The sequence below is a fragment of the Staurois parvus genome, unplaced genomic scaffold (genome assembly GCF_062004578.1).
Source record: "Staurois parvus isolate SC_StPar_1 unplaced genomic scaffold, SC_StPar_1.0 ptg000770l, whole genome shotgun sequence".
Classification (NCBI taxonomy): Eukaryota; Metazoa; Chordata; class Amphibia; order Anura; family Ranidae; genus Staurois; species Staurois parvus.
The window spans coordinates 1,242,093-1,263,557 of NW_028318566.1; the positions used below are offsets into that span (position 1 = coordinate 1,242,093).

Genomic DNA, 21,465 nt, shown 5'->3' on the forward strand with positions numbered 1-21,465 from the left:
CACCTGAGCCGCTTCTTCACCGGGCTTCAGGTCCTCAGCTCTGGCTTCCAACTGTGCCGCATGAGAGACTTTGTGAACAGTCCTGCAGTCTTCTGGGATCTGTGATGTATCTCAGAAGGCTGCAGGCGAACAGAGAGGGGGGGGGTAGGAGATTAAGTGTTAAAACTAGGTACCTGCTTCCCCCCTTCCCCCTCCAAATTAAAAAAAAAAATTAGGTGCTAAATGTTAAAGAGAAGGGAGTAAAGTTCCACTTTACCAGCTAGTGTTCTTCTAAAGCCTACTGAATTCCTTGTGACAAAGAAAGTGTATTGAAAAAAAAAAGCCATGAAGCTGGGAATGGCTGGCACCAATGTGGAATGTCTGTGAGAGTGCTAGCATAGCAGACATAGAGGCACCGTGAAGAGATTAAAGCAACAACGGTTTGAACGTCATAAGACTATGCCCACAATGTCACTTTTTCTCCTGTTTAATGAGGCCAGCTGTATTTTAATGGAAACTTCTAACTCAATGAATGTAAACCAACTTTATCTAAGCAAAGCCTTTGTTAGAGGACTAATCATATCTGGTTAGGCGACTGCTCTACTTTAAATAAGCATGTACATGGCCACATTCCTGTGCTCAGACTGGTGTATGCATGGTGCACACCCCGATACACACAGGTAGACAAGCACATACAACAGGGGTCCCTGGTACAGTAAACTGCACTGATATGTCACATTACAGCCGGCAACTCAATTCATCATAATATCTTTAGTAGCACACAGTAGAAGATATAAAATCCATGAAACTGATGCGTTTCTGCCACAGCCTCTCTCAACATTTTGAGTAAACTGCATTGTCCTCAAAAGCACCTGCTCATTAAGAAGAGGCAATACATAATTTGGCTATGGGAAAGTAATAATATTTTATAGGACTGACCAATGCTGGATTTATCCTACTAATATCTAACAGAAAGAAGAAACTGGAGCGAAGTAGACTATTCAAAAGCAAACTTGCTGCTATAGAAAACTGCGTGCCTCTGAGAAAAACACTGTCTTTATAAACCACAGGAAAAGTCTCCCTTTATCCCAGGTACACTGCGCTATGAGAGTGATGTCAGCAAAGTCTTATTCACGAACATCAGCAAAAAATACGGAAGCTGCCTTTGCTCACCTCTTCCTGGAAATGCTAGTTCTCTAGACTCATCACATAAATTCTATACTGGAGCAGGTCCTTCATTTAGAACATATTCAGTTACCATTCAAGACTTTGATGACGCCAGCCAATGTCCTTCCACAGTACCCCAAGGTCATATAACCAAGAACTACATTATTATTATTATTTATACATATATATATATACATATATATATATATATATATATATATACACACACACACACACACACACACACACACACACACACACACACACACACACACACACACACACACACACACATATATATATGAAATCATATTGCTTTTAATACACCTACCCATCCCCTCCCCATATGCCAGTTATTGCAATAACTGTAAAGAATACGAATGCTTTCAGTACTATACGTTGAAAAAATAAAGTACCAAGTGTTATACAATCACTAACATTTGCAGTCTGAAAAGAGGTTAATGCATTAAACATTCAAATACATTATATTCCGACCACCTTACCTGTCCATGTGACACGAGTGGCCTGTAAGGAATTCCAGCCTTTTGTTTCATCAAGAACATCTGACTTTGCTCCTCAGTCATAGGAGGCATCTGCTGCTGCTGCTGCTGTTGCTGCTGCCGTCGCTGAAGATAAGATATCATTACGCTCTTGTTCTGGTTCTGAGCTACTACCCCAGGACCACAGTCAGCCTCATAATGTGACAGAGGTATTGTGTTGCCATAGTCCAGCATAGAATTGGGACCTGCAGCTTGGTTGGGGTTTAAATTGTTTGAAGGTTTATGAATCATATTAACATGATTTGGCTGTATATAGCTGCTTCCGCCGCGAGGGGAACTCTTGTTCATATTAGGCATCATTAGTTTCTGGTTATTAAATTCTTGCTGATAAACAGAAGGGCTGGTAGATTTCTCCATACCATAAGCAGGAACACCAAGGGGACTTTGTGAAGTTCGAGACTGCGGCCAGTTGGTCATCTGATTTGACTGGTGTACTTGCTGAGGCTGCTGTTGGTTTTGCAGCAACTGGTCCCGCTTTTGCTTTGCTGCAATCTGCTGAAGTTGGTGGGCTGAGGACATCTCTTTGGTAGTTCCAGTACTCTGCCCAGACATTAATACGTTGGGTAATGGTCTCGGCACATTTTGAGGTTGATTTGAAGGCTGCAACGCTGTTTGATTGGAATTGTCCGTCACAGCCTGGGAAGATGGCTGGAACACAGGCTGGGAACCACCTACCACTGGAGAGGAGCTGCTAGCAGGCACTGAAGGAGCCCCAACAAAGGGTCCACATGATGTAGACCTTACTTGTGGAGACCCAAGAGGTTCCTGCTCAAATGCTGCAGGAGAAAACTCAGTCTTTACATGAATATCTTGGGTCAAAGGTGTCTGTGTAGCAGAATTTGAAGCTTCATTGTCCTTTTTATCCTCAAAGTCATCACTGAATAGATCCTTCATGTCTTCATCGGGTACAGATTTATTTAGTTCCTCTATGAGTTCCTTCCACTCTTGCTCATTCAGATTTAAGTCAGGCATCAAATTGTTTTGAGACATGGAACCACCCACACCTGATAACATGCAGGGCAAGTCATCCACAGGTTCCTGCTTCATTTCTTTGCCTAAGCAAAGTGAAAACTCATCAGTATCTCCATTCGAATTCAGTTGTAGGCCTGTGTCTGGAAGACACTTCTTGACACTATCCAGTCCAATCGAATGGCCTCCGTTTAACTGCAAAGAATCTCCACTGGGAGGTTTGTTATCCAGTTGATGTAAGGGAGAAACTGGGGGCATCCCATTCGATGAGCCAATCCCTCCCGTTAGTCCATCTTCACGTCGAAGCTTCTTGGAGACAGAAAACATGTCTCCATAGCCATTTTGTTGATCCCCATTTTGAGGTGAAGCTGCACTGTCTAGCTTCCTTTTAACCGTTTCATGAAGCTGCTGAAAGAAAGAGAAAAATGCAGGAAATTAATAAGACATACGGTTTATGAAAGTTTAAAAACAATCTGCATGTCTAAAGATAAAAATGTACTTCTATAACAAAAATAACTTCATCAAAAGGTTTTGATTTGCTTAATATTTAAAAATACTAGTTTTTTTCACATTCTACGCAGACTAGTTGAAGGCACCTGTAAAACTCTCCTATTTGAGACATACATATGACAACAAAGTGAAAAAGTTGACCTGGGGGCAGCACAGTGGCTAAATGGTTAGCACTTCTGCCTGGCAGTACTAGGGTCACTGGTTCGAATCCCAACCACAGCACTACCTGCCTGGAGTTTGCATGTTCTCTCTGTGCCTGCGTGGGTTTCCTCCGGGTACTCCGGTTTCCTCCCACACTCCAAAGACATGCTGGTAGGTTAATTGGATCCTGTCTAAATTGACCCATGTATGTGTGAATGTAACTTAGGGACCTTAGATTGTACACCTCTTGAGGGTTAGGGACTGATGTGAATGTACAATATATATATATATATATATGTAAAAGCGCTGCGTAAATTGACGGCGCTATAGAAGTACCTGAAATAAAAAATAAAAAAAAAAACACCAGCAATTCAACTCTTGTAAATAGCCACCAGGAGGCAGTATAGGAAAAGTTTTTAATGGTGCCTCTAGTTCACAGCTCCAGTGAACAGAAGCTCCACTCAAAGTGTCAGCCAAATAAATTCCACTGTGGTTACCCTGACCTTTTCAGATAAACGTGCAGCCCCTGCCTGAGCATTCCAGTTTTTATGTACTTATTAAACTACCATGCCTCTACATTTCACAAACATGTTACTTCTTTAAATATGCCAATACATTGGATGGAAAATTAAAATACTTTTTTTTTTTTAAACAGAAAGCATCAGCAGTGAAGATGAGGTCATGTGTTACAAGCCATAATCCTAGGAACATCAATCTATTACCAAATTCAAATGAAGATTTTACCAGGACTTTAAACAAAAAACAAAAAACACAACTTGCTGATTTTGTGCTGCAACCAAACAAAATAGGTAGTCTGACTACTTTTTAACCAAATTTCAGTAATTTACAATCTTCAGGTTCGGATTACTGGATTTGAATAGGGTTTCAGCAATGCACTGAAGTCAGCCCCTGATTTTACCCATTTTGTCTACATTCTCCGTAGCTTACCTTGGATTATCCTGTTCATTCTCTACAGAGACTACACTCTGCACGTATCACAGTGTACCCAGAAAGAAGCTTGCAGAGTGAGCATGTGAGGTTATTACTGTCACATCCAATCACAGTCATTCAGCTCAGGAACATGCAGGAATAGCCCAAGTTGACCACACACATTCTGGTATAGCAATTCCCGCTCAGCATATGAATCGCCAAATTAGACAGTTCTGGTAGACTAGTTACTGCCGAAAATGACCAGGGAGCACAGATGCCCAACTCAAGCTGCCCATATACAGTACATCTTAATAAAAAAAATAAGTGATGCAAACAACTCAAACCAATTCTTTGCACGTTGAATAAAAGCAGATATCTTTTATACTGTAATTGCACTATAACCCCTTCAATACCGGGTATTTTCACCCCTTCCTGCCCAGGCCAATTTTCAGCTTTACAGTATCTCACAGAAGTGAGTACACCCCTTACATTTTTGTAAATATTTTATTCTATCTTTTCATGTGACATCACTGAAGAAATGACACTTTGCTACAATGTAAAGTAGTGAGTGTACAGCTTGTATAACAGTGTAAATTTGCTGTCCCCTCAAAATAACTCAACACACAGCCATTAATGCCTAAACCGCTGGCAACAAAAGTGAGTACACCCCCAAGTGAAAATGTCCAAATTGGGCCCAATTAGCCATTTTCCCTCCCCAGAGTCATGTGACTCGTTAGGGTTACAAGGTCTCAGGTATGAATGGGGAGCAGGTGTGTTAAATTTGGTGTTATCACTCTCTCATACTGGTCACTGGAAGTTCAACATGGCACCTCATGGCAAAGAACTCTCTAAGGATCTGAAAAAAAGAATTGTTGCTCTACATCAGTGTTTCTCAACTCCAGTCCTCATGGACCCCCAACAGGTCATGTTTTCAGGATTTCCATTATTTTGCACAGGTGATTTGATCAGTTTCACTGCCTTAGTAATTACCACAGCTGTTTCATCTGAGATAAACCCTGAAAACATGACCTGTTGGGGGTCCATGAGGACTGGAGTTGAGAAACACTGCTCTACATAAAGATGGCCTAGGCTATAAGATTTACAGGCCACATATTTGCGTACCAACTGTAAAACAGAACCAAGAGCGTGTGCCATGCGTGTTCCTGGCACAGTTACTGGCACCTAACGGAAAGCTCCTGATCGCTACTTGCGATTGGAAGCAGTCCTGTCATGTGATCACTGTGACAGTCCATCACGGAACCTTGCTCTGCCTCCCAGCATCAGAAACCTCTAAAAGGCCAGGAGACGCCAACCTAAAGGGGTTAAAAGGATTTTGTACCATCATCAGTATCGGACTTACAAAATCAAGGGGAGTGAATGAAGTTTTACAAACACCCACACAAAAGCTGCAACAGCTCACACATTTATCAGATACTTTGCTGACCATTTTTAAGTTTTATATGATCTCAGTTGGCTTATTTACCCCACAATTTCTCCATTCTGGATGCATTTTTGCATACTTGTTTAGATGCGCTGTCAATGCGTTTCAGTGTGTTTTTCCCTCTATTTTGACAAGTCAAAAAAAAAATCTATATTTTCATTCAGGGCAAATGTGCGTTCTGGTGTGCTTACATGTGTTTGATGTGTTCTGGAGTTTAGTAAAAAAAAAAAAATGCAGGATGTACTTTTTTTGAAAAAACTGAGCAGACTGGTGTGAACTAGGGCCCTTGGAATACATGGCAAACACGGCATTCATTCTGAATACACTTTTAAAAGATATTGAAAAGCATTTTGTGTGCTTTCAACAAATGTACAACTCGCAATTGTTTTTTTGTCCGGAATGCATCATAACCTACCTACATTGCAATTTTTTTTGTCCGGAATGCATCAAAACCTACCTACATTGTCCTAAATGAAAGACTGGAACAAACTGAAAATGCATCAAAAATGCTTGTAAACGTGTATGCAAAAATGCATCTGGAAAGCAGAAATTGTGGAGTGAACAAGCCCTTAGTGACCATTCAATCAACAATTGTGTATTTGAAGAGGAATAAACAAAACCTACATCAGGCTTTTTAATTTGATTTAAATCCAAATTGCATTGGTGTATATAGTAAACCGCAGTATGAAATACAGCATACAAGAAAGAGTACGTTCTCCACAAGATGACCAGCAGGTGTTGGACAAACTTATCTTCTTAATGAGACATGGAATAATTTGCAGTGTGTTAACCCATAACATGTAATCAGGATGCCGATACCATTTCCACTGCCACCTGGTTTATGCACTTTAACTGCAACTTCATGCAAGCTTTTGTTTTAAATAGAATACGGGTAGAGGTTAGAACTTTTCAGGCTTTTCTCTCCATCTGTGTAGCCACTAACTTCCTGTCCTGGTGACCACTAACAGGGATGCAACACTAATTTTAAAAAATCTGACAGGGGTTCTAACCTTCGTTACTCCGCTTAAAATGTTTTACTGCTACATTCCTTTTTTAATTTAAATATTTATTTATTTTCTGTATATAATACATATTTTATCAATATTCTCATACAAAAACCATTTCCAAATCATTAATTACATTTCTTACTATCTTTATTCCCATTACCTCCCCAATCTAATACCCCCTCCCACCTCAAAAAAAAAACAAAAAAAAAAAAAAAAAAACACCCTCCCCCCTTATACATCCACCCACTCTGCATTATTGTGTTACCTCTTTTCCTAGATAGAATATAGACTATATAAATAAATACTTCCATCTCTCTCACACTGCTATTTCATATATTTCACCATAAATTCTTCCCATTTTCTCCACTTCTTAGAGAATAGCCCCATCTTGTCTTCTTGCATATAATACAATTTCTCCATCCTACATATCCGATTCGTACTCTCCACCCAATCCTCTACCTTTGGCACCTCTGGTCTATTACTGCTACATTCCTAAAAGACATTCCCTCACTTCCCATCTATGATCATGGTCTCTCGAATGGGAAATGAGAAATCTCCCCATGGGGACGTAGACCGCCATAAAAACTGGATTAGAGAACCTTACCCACTCTAAAACAAAGAAAAAAAAAAAGTTTTGTGTTTTGGGTGGAGCTTGGTATACCCAATGCGTAGTGTGTATATATATATATATATATATATTTTTTTTTTTTTTTTTTTGTATTATGTCTGTACAAAAAAAAAATTATAAGAAATGTATGAAATTGGGAATGCGCAGGGTAGGGGGAAGGCACTCATTTAGCTGTGAATTTCACTTGAGGGTTAATTATGTATATAAATGGCCTATTTCAACAAAGCAGTTATCATTCACCTGGTAAACATATGAGGGTGGCTATCAGAAAAAAAGTAAAGAATTTAAACTGGTATTATAACCTGCTATAATATGCGACTAGAATTTCTGCTGACCCAGACAAAATTTGAGCTCCACACTGATTGACAAAGGTCAATTTAAAAAGCAACTGTTTGTTTGGTATTCGCTTGCCATACTTTAAAATTAGGGATCATACGGGTGATACCTCTGCACAGCCTTTGTACTCGTTCTTCAGGAGTTTCAGGTTAGGTTTTATAGGAACGTATACGTTTGCTATATGAGGCTCTTTTACAGTAATACCTCAGATGTGCTTGTGGAAAAGTGTATTTTTTTGATCATAAACCTTTTTTTTTTTTTTTTTTTTTAAGGACATAAAATAAGTAACTGAGTTAGGTGGAAAATTGTTGGCTGAACAGTGGAGGTGTTCTGATAGCCATGGCTTTCTGATTACAAAAGCCAGCAGTGCAGATTCTAGAAATTTCTCTTGCTCCAAGCTGGCTTTGTATGACTAGCCATTTTATTGTATTTCATATAAATGTGGAATTGCTCAATCTGATGGTCATCTGCATAGCAGACAATGTGAATGACATCCCTAACTGCTGAAATAAACAAAGCTAATAGGACAGAATAGGACGTAGCTAACAGCTCATTTCAGAATTGGATCTTTCAATCAGCAAACACTAAAACTTACAGTTGCCTTTTCAGCATCCCTTTTATGTTCCTATGTTTATGATGTGTATGACAAGAAGAGTCAATCCTTTGACTGATGAGTGCCCAAAGTGTCCCAAGTCAGCTTCACAAAAGGTTTGGCATACTACGCACCTTTTTCCCTCATCTGCACTAAACGCACATCAAAAGACTCACCAGTGAAAGGTTCTAGTATATGATTTTACACTACAGTCTCTTGCACGGGACGTTCAGGGCAAAAAACTCACCACAAGATGGTGTCACTTCCGAGCCATGAACAAACATAGGGCAAGCAGCCTTGTTCGCTCTCTCATGCAGATCTGGGAGTGAGGAGGGGGTGGGAAAGTCTGCACTGTGGATAGTCTCCCCTCAGGCATGTGGAGACTCGTATCTCACACAAGACAATTCAGCTACTTTGTTACATCCAATGTTCTCGAATTACAGAGCAAACACCACTGAAAACAAGTCAGCCAGGCTTTTCTCACCACCGCTAAACTATACTCTCTAAAATGAAATTTGTTTAGCAACGGAAAACAGTTTTAACTACTCCTGTCTGTACGCAAAGTGACCGAATAATTTACTATGGCCTACAAAACAATTTTGAATGATGCAGAAACTGCATTACATTACACACAGGTTTTTAGAGGCCCTTTACTGCATACAGAGGACATACAAGAGTAGATTGTTAAACCTAGACAATTTTGAACAAAACATCTCTATGCAAAGACCAGAACCTGCCAATCAGATGAGCAAGGCAATGTATGGAGAGGTCTACCGACCTTAAGGGTCCTTTCATACAAACTATACATTTGGGTCAACCTATCAGTTTTTCAGGCAGGTCTGATTGGAAGCTCCATGCAGCTCATGGGCAGCCAAATGGGCTGATGTCGTCTTGCGCTGCATGGAAAAAAAACCCATGATCAATCAGAAGTAGCCTGATGCAAACAGACATCCCACCACTCACAGAGCTATGACAGGTCCACCCGTGTCCCCAGGACACAAACTGAACAGGCATGGATTTAATAAAACAAATATGTCCCATACCGTGAGTATCCTACAGGGGGATGCCCTCACTTGTAGATATGGTGGAGACCAGGTGAAAGAAATTTATTGTAAAATTGCAAGCAAACATTTGCTCTGCTGAAGGCCTGCAGAGCACTATATTTCAGTGTTGAGTCCTTTGCATCGTAGCAAAAGGCTGTAACACAGGCCTCATCAAATTCCAGCTCTTCATAAGGCACGCAAAAAGTGGCCTATTTGCTAAAGCAGAAGTCTCTGCATCTAGGTCTCATTTTGCTTTTGAACTTTCTTCTTTCAAATCAACCAACAACTGCACAGGACAGTTATAGCTGTAGAATCCTTCAAAGGATTCTACTCAAACCTGTTTACGTTACCAAAGCCCAAGAAGGGTATTCATCCTAATCTGAACATAAAATCCCTCAACAAACTCCTTCAAATTCCAAAATTTTGCATGGAATTTGCAGGTCAGTAATTGCGTCACTGACACAGAGGAATACATGGAATCCTTGGACATTCAAGATTTTATTTCTTTCTCTTCCTATGCTTTGCAGTGGAAAACAATCACTTCCAGTTTTTTGCACCACCCTTTGACCTATCCCCCGCTCCCTGAGTGTTCACAAAGGTGTTAGCCTGTGCCTTGGATGCCCCGAGTTTTGAGAAAGCACCTCTGCTTGCCTAGCTAGGTGACCTTCTTCTGAAGGACAATTTCTTGTAGCCATCACAAAATGTCCACAAGACCATTCAGATGCTCCAGGGCTTTTCCTGGGTGATTAATTCAAAAACATCTGCTCTTCAGCCTTCCCTTCACCTAAAATACTTGGGTCCGGTTCTAGATCACAGGCAAAAGGGATTTTTTTTCTTCCAGAAAAAAAAAGTTCTCTTTTTCTAGGAGCACAAGCTCAAGAACTGAAATCCAAGAAACATCCCATAATGAGATTCTTCACTAGCGTTTTAGGCCTAATGGTAGCCTCCTTCACTACCATTTGTCCAATTCCATTTAAGAACTCTCCAACTAAACATCTTGTCAAAAAGCAGGCTCCTTGGCTCGATTTTCCCACGCTCCTGTCCAGCCAAGTAAGGAAATCCCTATCTTGGTGGATCATCACCCCAGCCTACAGTACGGAAGTCCTTCCTTTAGCATCACTGGAAACAGACGCAGGTCTTTCAGGCTGGGGAGGTATGTCAAAATCCCTGACAGTCCAAGGAACATGGTCACTGCAGCAAACCAAAATCCCCATTAACATCTTGAAGCTCAGAGAAGTCCAGAAGACCCTACAGCACTGGGCCCCTCTGAGAGGACGTCCAATCAGGGTGCAGTCAAACAACGCTATGGCTGATGCCTACATCAACCATCAAGAGGGCACTAAAAGTCTGGCTGTCTTAAAGAGAAGCAAACCAGCTAATTTCATGGACAAAAACTCAATGTCCAACCATCAATGCACCCCACATCACAGAAGTGGACAACCTAAAAGCAGGCTACCCCAGCCGCTGTCATCTGAATCAAAGGGAACTGGCCCTTCATCTAGAGATCTTCAATCTGATATTAGGGACCAGAATGACAGACCATTTAGCTTTAGCCTCAGATGCATTGATAATTCTCTGGTCTCAGTTCAAGCTAATTTATGTCTTAATGCCACTGCTCCAACAAATAGAGGGAGAAAAGAAAATTGTGATCCTAACTGGTGCAGAAGAACATGATACACAATCACACTCAGACTTCTAGCAGACATCCCCTGGCCTCTTCCCAGTAGGTCAGATATGACATCTCTAGGCCTTCTCTTCTGTTTTGCTTCTCAGGTTTCTGAGTTTGTGATTCCTATCTCTTCACCCGGAAATCAATTCTTGCCTGATGTGAACACAGGCACTTCAAATTGCAGAGATTACTCCGTGCCTCGCATTCTGGCCTTTCTACAAACAGGTCTTGACCAAAACTTGGTCTTAAGAACTCTCAAAGATCAGGTCTTGGCCTTATCCATTCTTTTAAAGGCCTCTGGCTTCACTCTCCCTAGTAAGGACCTTTCTTCAAAGTGTGTCTTGTATAAAGCCCCCTGTGCTTCCTTGGGATCTCAACTTGGTTCCCTCTGCCCAGCAAAAACCACCCTTAGAACTGATTAGAATATTCCCCCAGAGGATCTCTTATGCAAAGTAGCCTTTTTTAATCGCTGTCACATCTGCCAGATGTGTTTCTAAAATGTTGGCTCTTTCCTGTAAAGAGCCTGTCCTCATACTTCACAATGACAAGGTATGCTTTGGGGTAAAAACATGTTGCTTTTAGAAACACTAAGCAGTACTGTGAGTCAGTCAGGATCCACTATATTACACAGTACTATTCAACACAGATACCTTTCTCAGAACAGAAGAGAGCAGAATGATGATCAGTGTGCTGCTATTCCTGTCCAGTCACATGGTAGTTAGTGTGTTTTCTACATCAGGCTGTATTGGTAAGCAGCAAAGTAGTCTGTAAATAGGTGTTTCAACTTAATTGAGTAGCTACAGTCAAACACTAATTGAACTTTGTCTGGTCCCTGTTGAACTGGCCACATTTCATTCAGAGTATGGTGCGTTTTACAGAGTACAGATCTAGCTAAGCCGTCTAACAGTGGTGGGTAGATCATAAGTTGAACAGAATTACAAACTAGTCAGGTAGAGCAGTTCACACATCCGATTCAACTGTTTAGCATTTTGGATTCTAGCTTTGCTTTCCCATGAGGCTAGAGTTGGTTGACAATTCAGCTAATAGAAGAACCATTTATTTTTCCTCATGTATAGTCTTAAAAAGCATACACCTAAAGAACGTCATTTGGCTCTCAACTGATAATCACAAAAAGGTATTGTGCAGTGAGAACACCCTACCTCTGCATCGGAAACAATGCTGACAGAAGCTCTGTTTGTCCTGTGTTCCTATCAGAGTGAATAGAGCTCAGCTGTCACTGCATGTGGGGCTCAATGTATGCTATGGAAAATTCCATACAAGAATGTTCAGTGAGCACACAGACAACCAATGAACCAGTTTAGGGTATTAAAAGGACAATTGAATGATTGGAAAAAAAAAAAAATGTTCCCTCCCTTCCGCACTCTGATATTAAAATAAAAAAAAACAAAAAAACAAAAAACAAAACCCTTCCGTCAGAAAAGCTGCTCTGTGCTGTGGTTTCCTTAGTCCCATTGCCTGTAATGGCTTTCTGCAGCTCCCGTCAACGTACAAATTAACGTGAATCTATTGAAAGTAAACTGCAGAGAAGAAGCAGCAAAAGATGCAGGGAATCCAGTAAGTTGTGGAAAGAGATGGCCAGCAGACAAAACAGGAGATTTTGTAAATAAGCTTGTATCGGGTTGTCAAAAAATAAACTGTTTGTACTTTTATTACAATGCTGATGTATTTTGTGACCAAAGAACCCCCTTAAAGTAGTTATAAAGCCCAACCATTTTTTACTTTAATGGATTCCTTGCAATAAGGTAAAAAAATGTTTAGACATCGGTATTCTGTGTGACATCTGAAATCGCACTAGTGTGAACCAGGCCTAAGAGAGCTATAGCTTAGGAAGTCCACACTATTAAACCTTGGTAAAAAATCTTTTGGGGACAGATTTAGAAGCCTTCTCACTTGGGAGATCCATAAACATAGTTTTCTGGAGTACATACCCTCATATTCCACTGTATATGAGAATGGCTGCAGAGGGTTCGGAGAGCTCAGGGTCACACCACAGGCATTGTGTATTTGTTAACACAGTCCCAATGCACATATAATGCAAAAGGCCCTGGTTTCTATTATATCAGGTAAAAACTATGAGGCAGGTAGTATTTTGCACCACAGCACACGTAAGATGAAGGAAAAAGATGCATCTTAAAGAAAATAAATGTATAAAAACACAGATGTAAAAAAGTTACACAGCAAAACACATTGTCAGAACATCAACACAAACGCACTTGTGTTGAGACTGTGCCCTGAGACATGGCACTCCTTGTGTCTGCAAAAGAACATCATGCTTTCTCTGTGGGTCAGGCAACGCATGCAATATACAAGCGTTCCTGGACCCACTACAGTAAAAACCTAGAATTAGTGCCCGGTTATACCGGTGCGACTGTCACGCGATTTGATAGTTTCAAATTGCAAGTGAAGTCACACGATTTCAAAGTCAGAATGGTGTGATCAAAGTCTTAATCAGGGCTTTGGTTAATACAGTACACCCTTTACAACATGTACAGATGTATCGCCTCTATGATCTTGTTTGTAGGTTTACATTTATTACCGCTCATCAACTCCCATTTCAAAAATAAAATGAGCAGCACAGCATAGGGTCTAAACTACTGATAAAATACATACTTCTAGAACATACAGAACATAAGAGATTCAAGATAGCCAGCAGCCACCTCCTCTTAAGCCCCAGGACAAAAAGTCATGGGACACATCCGCTAGTGAAATAGTGGCGGATCATGGTAACAGAAGCTATCTTACAAAGCAAGTCACAAGCACTGAGCATCTTGCTGTAGGGCAGTAAATCTCAACATTTACCTAATGAAGTCTTCAAAAAGACTTTAGCTAAAACAAGCATTTAAACATCTGCATTCTGCTTTACCACAAGCAAACTACAGCCTGTCAGGCTCATGGGAGCTCCGATACTACTGCTCACTGCGGTAGATGAATAAGCACTCGTCAGTCACTGCTTCTCCAAGGTAACCCCAAGAAACTCAATCTGGTCTACAAACTAGAAGAACTTGTTTCACTAGTGGCTGAGACGCAGAAATCTGGGATTGGCTTTAAGGAAGAAAACAATTTAGAGACAAGTCCTTAACCAGCTATGTGCAAGCTTTGCAAGATCGTGTCTAAATAACTAAAATGTGTTTATCAGAAAACACAAGTAATCCAGGTAATGTTATCTGTACAGTGGCTCTAAGTGAGGCAATGAGAAATGAACAGTAACACAAGGTAATCAACCAGAAATCATTTCATGACTTGTAGTCACTAAACTGAAATCTGGTTGGCTGATGGGTGTTACCATTTATCACCACAGTACAAATATTGAGGAATATTTTGTTACAGTTTCAAATCCCAATTACGTTCATGATGCATAAAAACAAAAAAAGGGGTGTGAAGTCCTCAGCTTTAAAGCCAAAGTTTTTTTTTTTTTTTTTTTTTTTTTTTTTAAAGGCCTTTGCCCACTAGTATGGCACAAATAAAAACCTTGCCCTCTTTGTACATCCACCCTGCTGGTATGGCACAAATAAAAACCTTGCCCTCTTTGTACATCCACCCTGCTGAACATGAGCTTTCTAATGAGCAGGAACTTTGGTGATTGCAGAGCTAAAGGTCTGACTCAGTAAGTGTGTCTCAGAACTCGACAGAGACACTGCTGCTTCCACATAGAGCACAAGGGTCCTTCTCTACATCATGCTGGCTGGGACAGGCTTTTCTTCTGTAGCTGCTTAAGAATGGAAACCGAAGGCCCCATTTCACAATACTGTAGCCAAAACAAAACATCCAGTGTGTAGGGTAGTCCATTTGTTTCAATTTGCTGCTTTACAAGTGGCAACGTTGTTCACCTTTCATGAAAAAAAAAGGCACCTTAGTTGACATATTTGGGGTGACACTTCTCTCGGTTATATTTTGTTTTCTCTGGGTTATATTTTGAGCCAATAGCTCCCACTGCTGTCATTCACAACCAGTGAGCCAATAAGAAGAGAGAGGGCAGGGCCGAACCATGGCTCCTTGTGTGAATGGATGCACGGAGCAGAATGTGCACCCATAGCAAGTTGTTTGCTGGGGGGGGCGGCAGGAGGTAGGGGCCAGGAGCATGCAGGCTGCTCTGTGTAAAACCACTGCACACAACAGGTAACTATAGACATGTTTGTTGTTTTTTGTTTTGTTTTTTTAAAGCCTTTAGAAATCACTTTAAATTGAATTTTTTTGAAAATTTTTACCATTTAGGAGAAAAGTCTAATTGAATTGTATTTTATTTGACCTCATCTCTGTAATTCAAAAGATAACAGCGTCTGCTCTGCCAAGGAAGTGATGTAACAGCAGCGATTACATCATATCCTCTCCTCTCTCTGCAGTAAAAGGAAACTACAGTTCCTATTAAGCACCGGGAATGGTAAGTGAATGTGGGTAGGTATGCTAGGCCTGTACGTGTTTGCATGTGTCTGGGAGTCTCGGCCCACCCACCACTGCAAGTGGGGCTGAATTACATAACTGCTTCCTGAAGAAAGAACTAAAAAGGATGTGCCAAGTACAGTGGCTGGGGGAATAGCAGGTATAGCGGCCTATGGTCTTACAAACAGGAAACCAAAGAGAATTACCGGTTTGATTTGAAAATGAATAGGCTATTTCAGAGTGAACCAGAAGATGGACAACATTCAGTGAAGGTAGGAAATCAGCAATAAGGACAAGCAAAGTGGTTCCAATATTCCACTGAGTGGAGGTCAAGGAGCCAGTAGATCAACAACTAGAAGACTGATGCCTCTCAAGAATACATACACAAAAGAGAATTTGTACCAATGCTGATGTGTGGAATCTTATTCACACTATTGAGGAACCTATAAAATCTGTTCACAGATGGTAAGTGCCATTAAAAAGCATTACAAAACCTTATTCAGTTTTCATGCAGCCACAATATATGCAAATGAAAACATAATGCCCCTTAAAAGAAACCATCCATGTTTTACATAAACTCTCTTACATAGCTCAGTGAACCTCTATATAGGAAATCGTATGAGAACTGTTGGCAATTAGCTCTCCAATGGCTTGTAAAGGTTACAGAAAAAGAAAAAAGTCTAAAGAAACTAAATGGTCTGTCTAAAAAAAAAAAAGTGGGAAAACTCCTTTAACAGTATTCACATGCCCAACTAAAACAATGCTAGCAACTGCACACAAAACCAGAAAAACAAGATTACAAACCAGCAGCAAGTAGTGTTGTATAGGTGACTGAGCAGTAAACCTTTCACTACCTTCCACTTAATTCACTGCAATAACAGGTTATTACCAGATAAACGTACATGGATGCAACCTATCATGTTACACTTGAGATACAAAAGGCAAAAACAGTAAAAGCTGGCCATATGCAATTTGAATGAAAAATCAAAGAAGCGGCATTGAAAGTTCTCAGTCGAACACATACTGCATCCTATTTGATATAGTCAGTATTTGGATATTCAAGCAGCTGTGGATGACTTGTCAGCTTTAAATGGTTAAGTGCCAAACCAAAGTACAATTAAAATAAAGATTTTGGACTCTCAACATTTTGATTTGGTGCTCTAATTGATGTGACTTTACATGCATTTTTAAATACAGGTAATCGAATCCTCTTTTGAGGGCCCCTTGTTTTGTGAAGAGCTGTCAAAGCCAAGCCATAAAGACTCTATGAATGACTTTGAATATTTACATCAATCTATTCCTGAATGCAATAGCTAGCATTGGAGATGCCTTCATCCACACCATTTACCTTGGATGGAGGAATCTATTCAATTTCTCTTGTTTAGTCTGCAAGCTGAAATTCATGTGTGCGGCTAGCCCAAATGCTGGGCAATTTAACAGCTTTCAACAACAGCACTGCCGGCAACCGAAATTAGTTGAATGTGCTATTTTCTACTTCAGTCTTCTTTTCGTTTGTCCTCCATTGTTAGGCTGGTCACAAAGTGCCTCTGCAAAGGCCCACCCCTTTTTTTTTTTTTTTTTTTTTAAAGCTATAGATTATTGGGGTTCAAATGGTTTTCTGTCACTTTGTCCTGCATGGGTAAGGTATCAATGTCTCGAATAGCCAGGTTGTATTGGTTCATCCTAGAGTCATCTAATGTTCTTTTAACTGTACAAGATCATAACAGTAACAGAATACCTGTAATGTCACAGTGAAGCAATGGCTTGAAAGAGCAAGAGGAACAAATGAAACATACTGTATGTCTAATTACTTTAGGCCAGTTGGTACTAATATGAAGTTTGCATGGCTGAATGAAAGTGCCAAGAACAGCACTCAACTAGACACTTGACTGAAAACAAGCAAAAAAGAAGACAGTGATCTGATCCCTGAAAGAGAATGTAATCGTTTCATGAAGTATTCTTTTAGTGAAAATACTTTGCATATTTGTAGACACTGTTGTGTAGTCACAAGAATAATGACCCCACTCCCCAACAGTGGTTAGTTTACATCTACCACCCGCATGTATTCTAACTAGATTATCTACAGATTACAATGGGCAATGATTCCTCATCTTGGTTTTCATTTATAGATAATTAGAGCTCATTTTGACTGAACATGTGGCCTGTTACATTATATAAGTTGGCTGGAGAAGCTTATAAAGAACATACAGAGAAGTATACAGAGGCAGACGACATTACACAAAACGGAAATGGATCCAGATGACTTATGCTGAACCCTTCTTACGTTTACTTGTGTTATCTGTCTTGTTTAACAGTATATGAAAAGTAATCAAAGATGTTATATCATTTTTGTCTGGCAGGTATCCTTGGGACCATGGCAGACATCACTTGCTGAGCATCTTAGGGGAGAATTTTATAATATGGCTAGCAACAACCCCATAATTGCATTTAACCAATTGATAATAGGCGTTCTATAAAATCATACAAATAAAAATAATTCTCTATAGCAATTCCATAACAGCATTAGGAACCAACAGGAACTTTCCTTCCTGTGGTGATAATGATGCAACGGTGGGGGAAGGCTTAGCACTCCTACCATTGACACCCAGAACTAGCTGGAAGCTTTGAAAAAGTTCTTGAGCAAATCGTTCTGAGATTTTATTAGTGTTGGCCACATCAGAAGGCCAAGACAATTAGCAAATATAAATTCTGATCTTAAACAACAATCATATGATCCAATGCCTAGGCTATCCCACGTGTGGCCAACCTGCAGCTGCATTTACAAAAAGCCAGGTAATTCAGCCCTTCTATTTGTATTCATTGATCCAACCAAGACTATTCACATGCCTTAACATTTGAACACAGATGAACTTTGGATAAAAGCAAATTCGGACAGCTGGGATCTTAAACCAAATGCATCCAAATAAAGGTTCAAATTTTACTTATAGAAGCACTAGATAATAAAAGCTTTTTATGCATGAGATTTTTTTTTGTGAGACTCCAAACACTTTTCCTATTAATAGCAAAGTGACAGGTTCTCTTCAAACGCCACTAACCAATACTTACCTTATGTGTGCTCCTCCACTGCTCTGTTTGTTGGGGTTCCGAGTCTAATCCTTTGGAAAGCTTTGTGCCAGACAATACACAGAGCCAGTTCTAGTCTCTCCTAGACCACAAGAGTTTAGCCATGGCGATTGGCTGCTTAGGCTCAAAGTACGATTCTCAGAGTAAAAGCAGAACAGCAGATGTGAATATAAGGGGTGACTTGTCATAAGAGTCTGCCACTTTGCCATGAATAGGTTAATTTAGATTTTTTTTTGTTAGGGAATAGTATCTACCTTCACTGACAAAAAGGTTAAACACTGGGCATCAGCATAAAATCTTTGTTTCCACTGTACAGTGCATCCAGAAAGTATTCAGAGCGCTGAACTTTTGCCACATTTTGTTATGTTACAACCTTATTCCAAAATGGATAAATTTTTTCCTCAACATTCTACAAACAATACTCTATAATGACAATGTGAAAGAAGTTCGTTTTGAAATCTTTGCAATTAAAAATAAAAAATGAAAAAACCCACATGTACATAAGTATTCATCACAGCCTTTGCCATGACACTCAAAATTGAACTCTTGTGCATCCTGTTCCCACTGAGTAAGCTCCAAGGAGCAGGGCCCTCCTATCCCTCTTGTATTGAACTGTATTGTCTCCCTTTATATTGTAAAGCGCTGAGAAAACTGTTGGCGCTATATAAATCCTGTATAATAGTAATCATCCTCAACATGTTTCCACAACTTGATTGGAGTCCACCTGTGGGAAATTCAGCTGATTGATTCATCCGTAAATGGAAGAAGTTCAGAACCACCAGGAATCTTCCTAGAGCAGGCCACCTGGCCAAAATGAGCGATTGAGGGAGAAGGGCCTTAGCCAGGGAGGTAACCAAGCACCCGAGGGTCACTCTGAAAGAGCTCCAGAATTTCTCTGTAGAGAGGAGAACCTTCCAGAAGAACAAACATCTCTGCAGCACTCCACCACTCAGGCCTGTATGGTAGAGTGGCCAGACGGAAGCCACTCCTCAGTAAAAGGCAAATGGCAGCCCACCTGGAGTTTGCCAAAAGGAACCTGAGGGACTCTCAGACTATGAGAAACAAAACTCTCTAGTCTGAAGAAACAAAGATTGAACTCTTTGGCCTGAGTGCCAAGCGTCATGTCTGGAGGAAACCAGGCACCGCTCACCACCTAGCTAATACCATCCCTACAGTGAAGCATGGTGGTGGCAGGATCATGCTCTGGGGATGTTTTTCAGTGGTAGGAACTGGGAGACTAGTCAGGATCAAAAGGAAAGATGAATGCAGCAATGTACAGAGACATCCTTGATTAAAACCTGTTCCAGAGCGCTCTGGACCTTAGACTGGGGCGACAGTTCATCTTTCAACAGGACAAGCACACAGCCCACATAACAAAAGAGTGGCTATGAGCCAATTCTGTGCATGTTCTGGAGTGGCCCAGCCAGAGCCCAGACTTGAACCCAACTGAACAACTCTGGAGAGATCTGAAAATGGCTGTGCACTGACGCTCCCCATCCAACCTGATGCAGCTTGGGAGGTACTGCAAAGAAGAATGGGAGCAATTGCCCAAAAATAGGTGTGCCAAGCTTGTAGCATCATACTCAAAATGCCTTGAGGCTGTAATTGGTGCTAAAAGTGCTTCAACAAAGTATTGAGCAAAGGCTGTACATGTACATTTTTTATTTTTAATAAATTGCAAAGATTTCAAAACAAACTTCTTTCACGTTATTATGGGGGGGGGGGGGGTTGTAGAATGTTGAACAAATGAATTTAATCCATTTTGGAATAAGGCTGTAACATAACATAACATGTGGTAAACTCCAAGCACTGTGAGTACTTTCTGGATTCACTGTATGTAGAGGACAGATTTACTTAAAGTTCTTGTAAAGGTTGAAGGTTTTTTACCTTGATGCATTCTATGCATGAAGTTATAAAAAAAAAAACCTGTGTGCAGCCCCCCCAATACTTACCTGTGCCCCCTCTCGATCTAGCAATGAGCATGGGAGCCTGCCTCAGCTGCCCCGGGTCTCTTTCTTCATTGGCTGAGACACAGAAGCAGAAGCCATTGCTGAAGAGAATGCCATGGCTCTATGAATGCAGAGCAGGGATCGGGAGCGAGCACACACCAGTGCCTCCAAAGCAAATGGGGAGGGGTCAGGAGCAGTGGTGGGGACACGAGAAGAGGAGGATCAAGGCTGCTCTGTGCAAAACTATTGGTAAGTATAACAGGTTTGTCATTTAAAATCAAAAAAAAAAAAATAGAACCTTTACTATCACTTTATTATTAAACAAACCTCAGCAAGATCAACAAATCAACTTTTAGCCCCCCCCCCCCCCCCCCCGTTCACACCAATGTGATTTGTCAGTTCAAGATGCCATTCAAATCAGTGCAACTCTAACTTGCATCGATTTTGAAAAAGGTTCCTGCACTATTTTTGGCGATTTAATGTGCAACTTTCATTGACATCTGTGCGTACCACACTCGAAACCGCACTGATCGGCAGCTTTGAAATCACGCTACTTCGGCTGAAGTAGCGCAATTTCAAAGCTGCATTCAGTGTGAACCAGGACTTAACCAGACAATTTGAAAAACCAGCTCCTTGTACCTCAACTTCCCTTCCTTTTTAGCTATTAACATGGCTGTATAAAGCTGTGCCCTAGAAACACATGCCTTCTCGCGCCCACTTTCCCATCTACTTGGATGCAAATACCAAGATGTACTCTGTTTTGTTTCGGTATCAGTGGAAACAGGCAGCAAAACACAGGCAGGCTGCAGCTACAAGCTATTTGTTCCAACATGAATGACACTAAAGCCTTAATACTCTCCTTTGTCTGTGGGGCTCTGAAGAATGCTGAGTTGTTGCTTTAGCAACGGAGGCCCAGGTTAACCCCTCACCTGCTGGAGCAAGCCTGCCAGGCACAGACCAGCTGGTCATTCACAAATGGTATAAGGGGTCAAAGCAGAAATGTGCACACTAAGGGGGAAGGAAGAGGGAGTACATCTGTGGCTGCAAGGCTACAAGACTCCT

At 40.7% G+C, this 21,465-nt stretch overlaps 1 protein-coding gene across 1 annotated transcript in view; it reads right to left on the reverse strand.

Moving 5' to 3' along the window:
• MAML1 (mastermind like transcriptional coactivator 1) overlaps window positions 1-21,465 on the reverse strand; it is a 129,116-nt gene that overhangs the window by 18,393 nt on the left and 89,258 nt on the right. Inside the window, exon 2 of the mRNA XM_089654507.1 lies at window positions 1,650-3,083. Within this exon, the coding sequence (XP_089510633.1) occupies window positions 1,650-3,083 (1,434 nt within the window). The remainder of the gene's footprint in view (window positions 1-1,649; window positions 3,084-21,465) is intronic.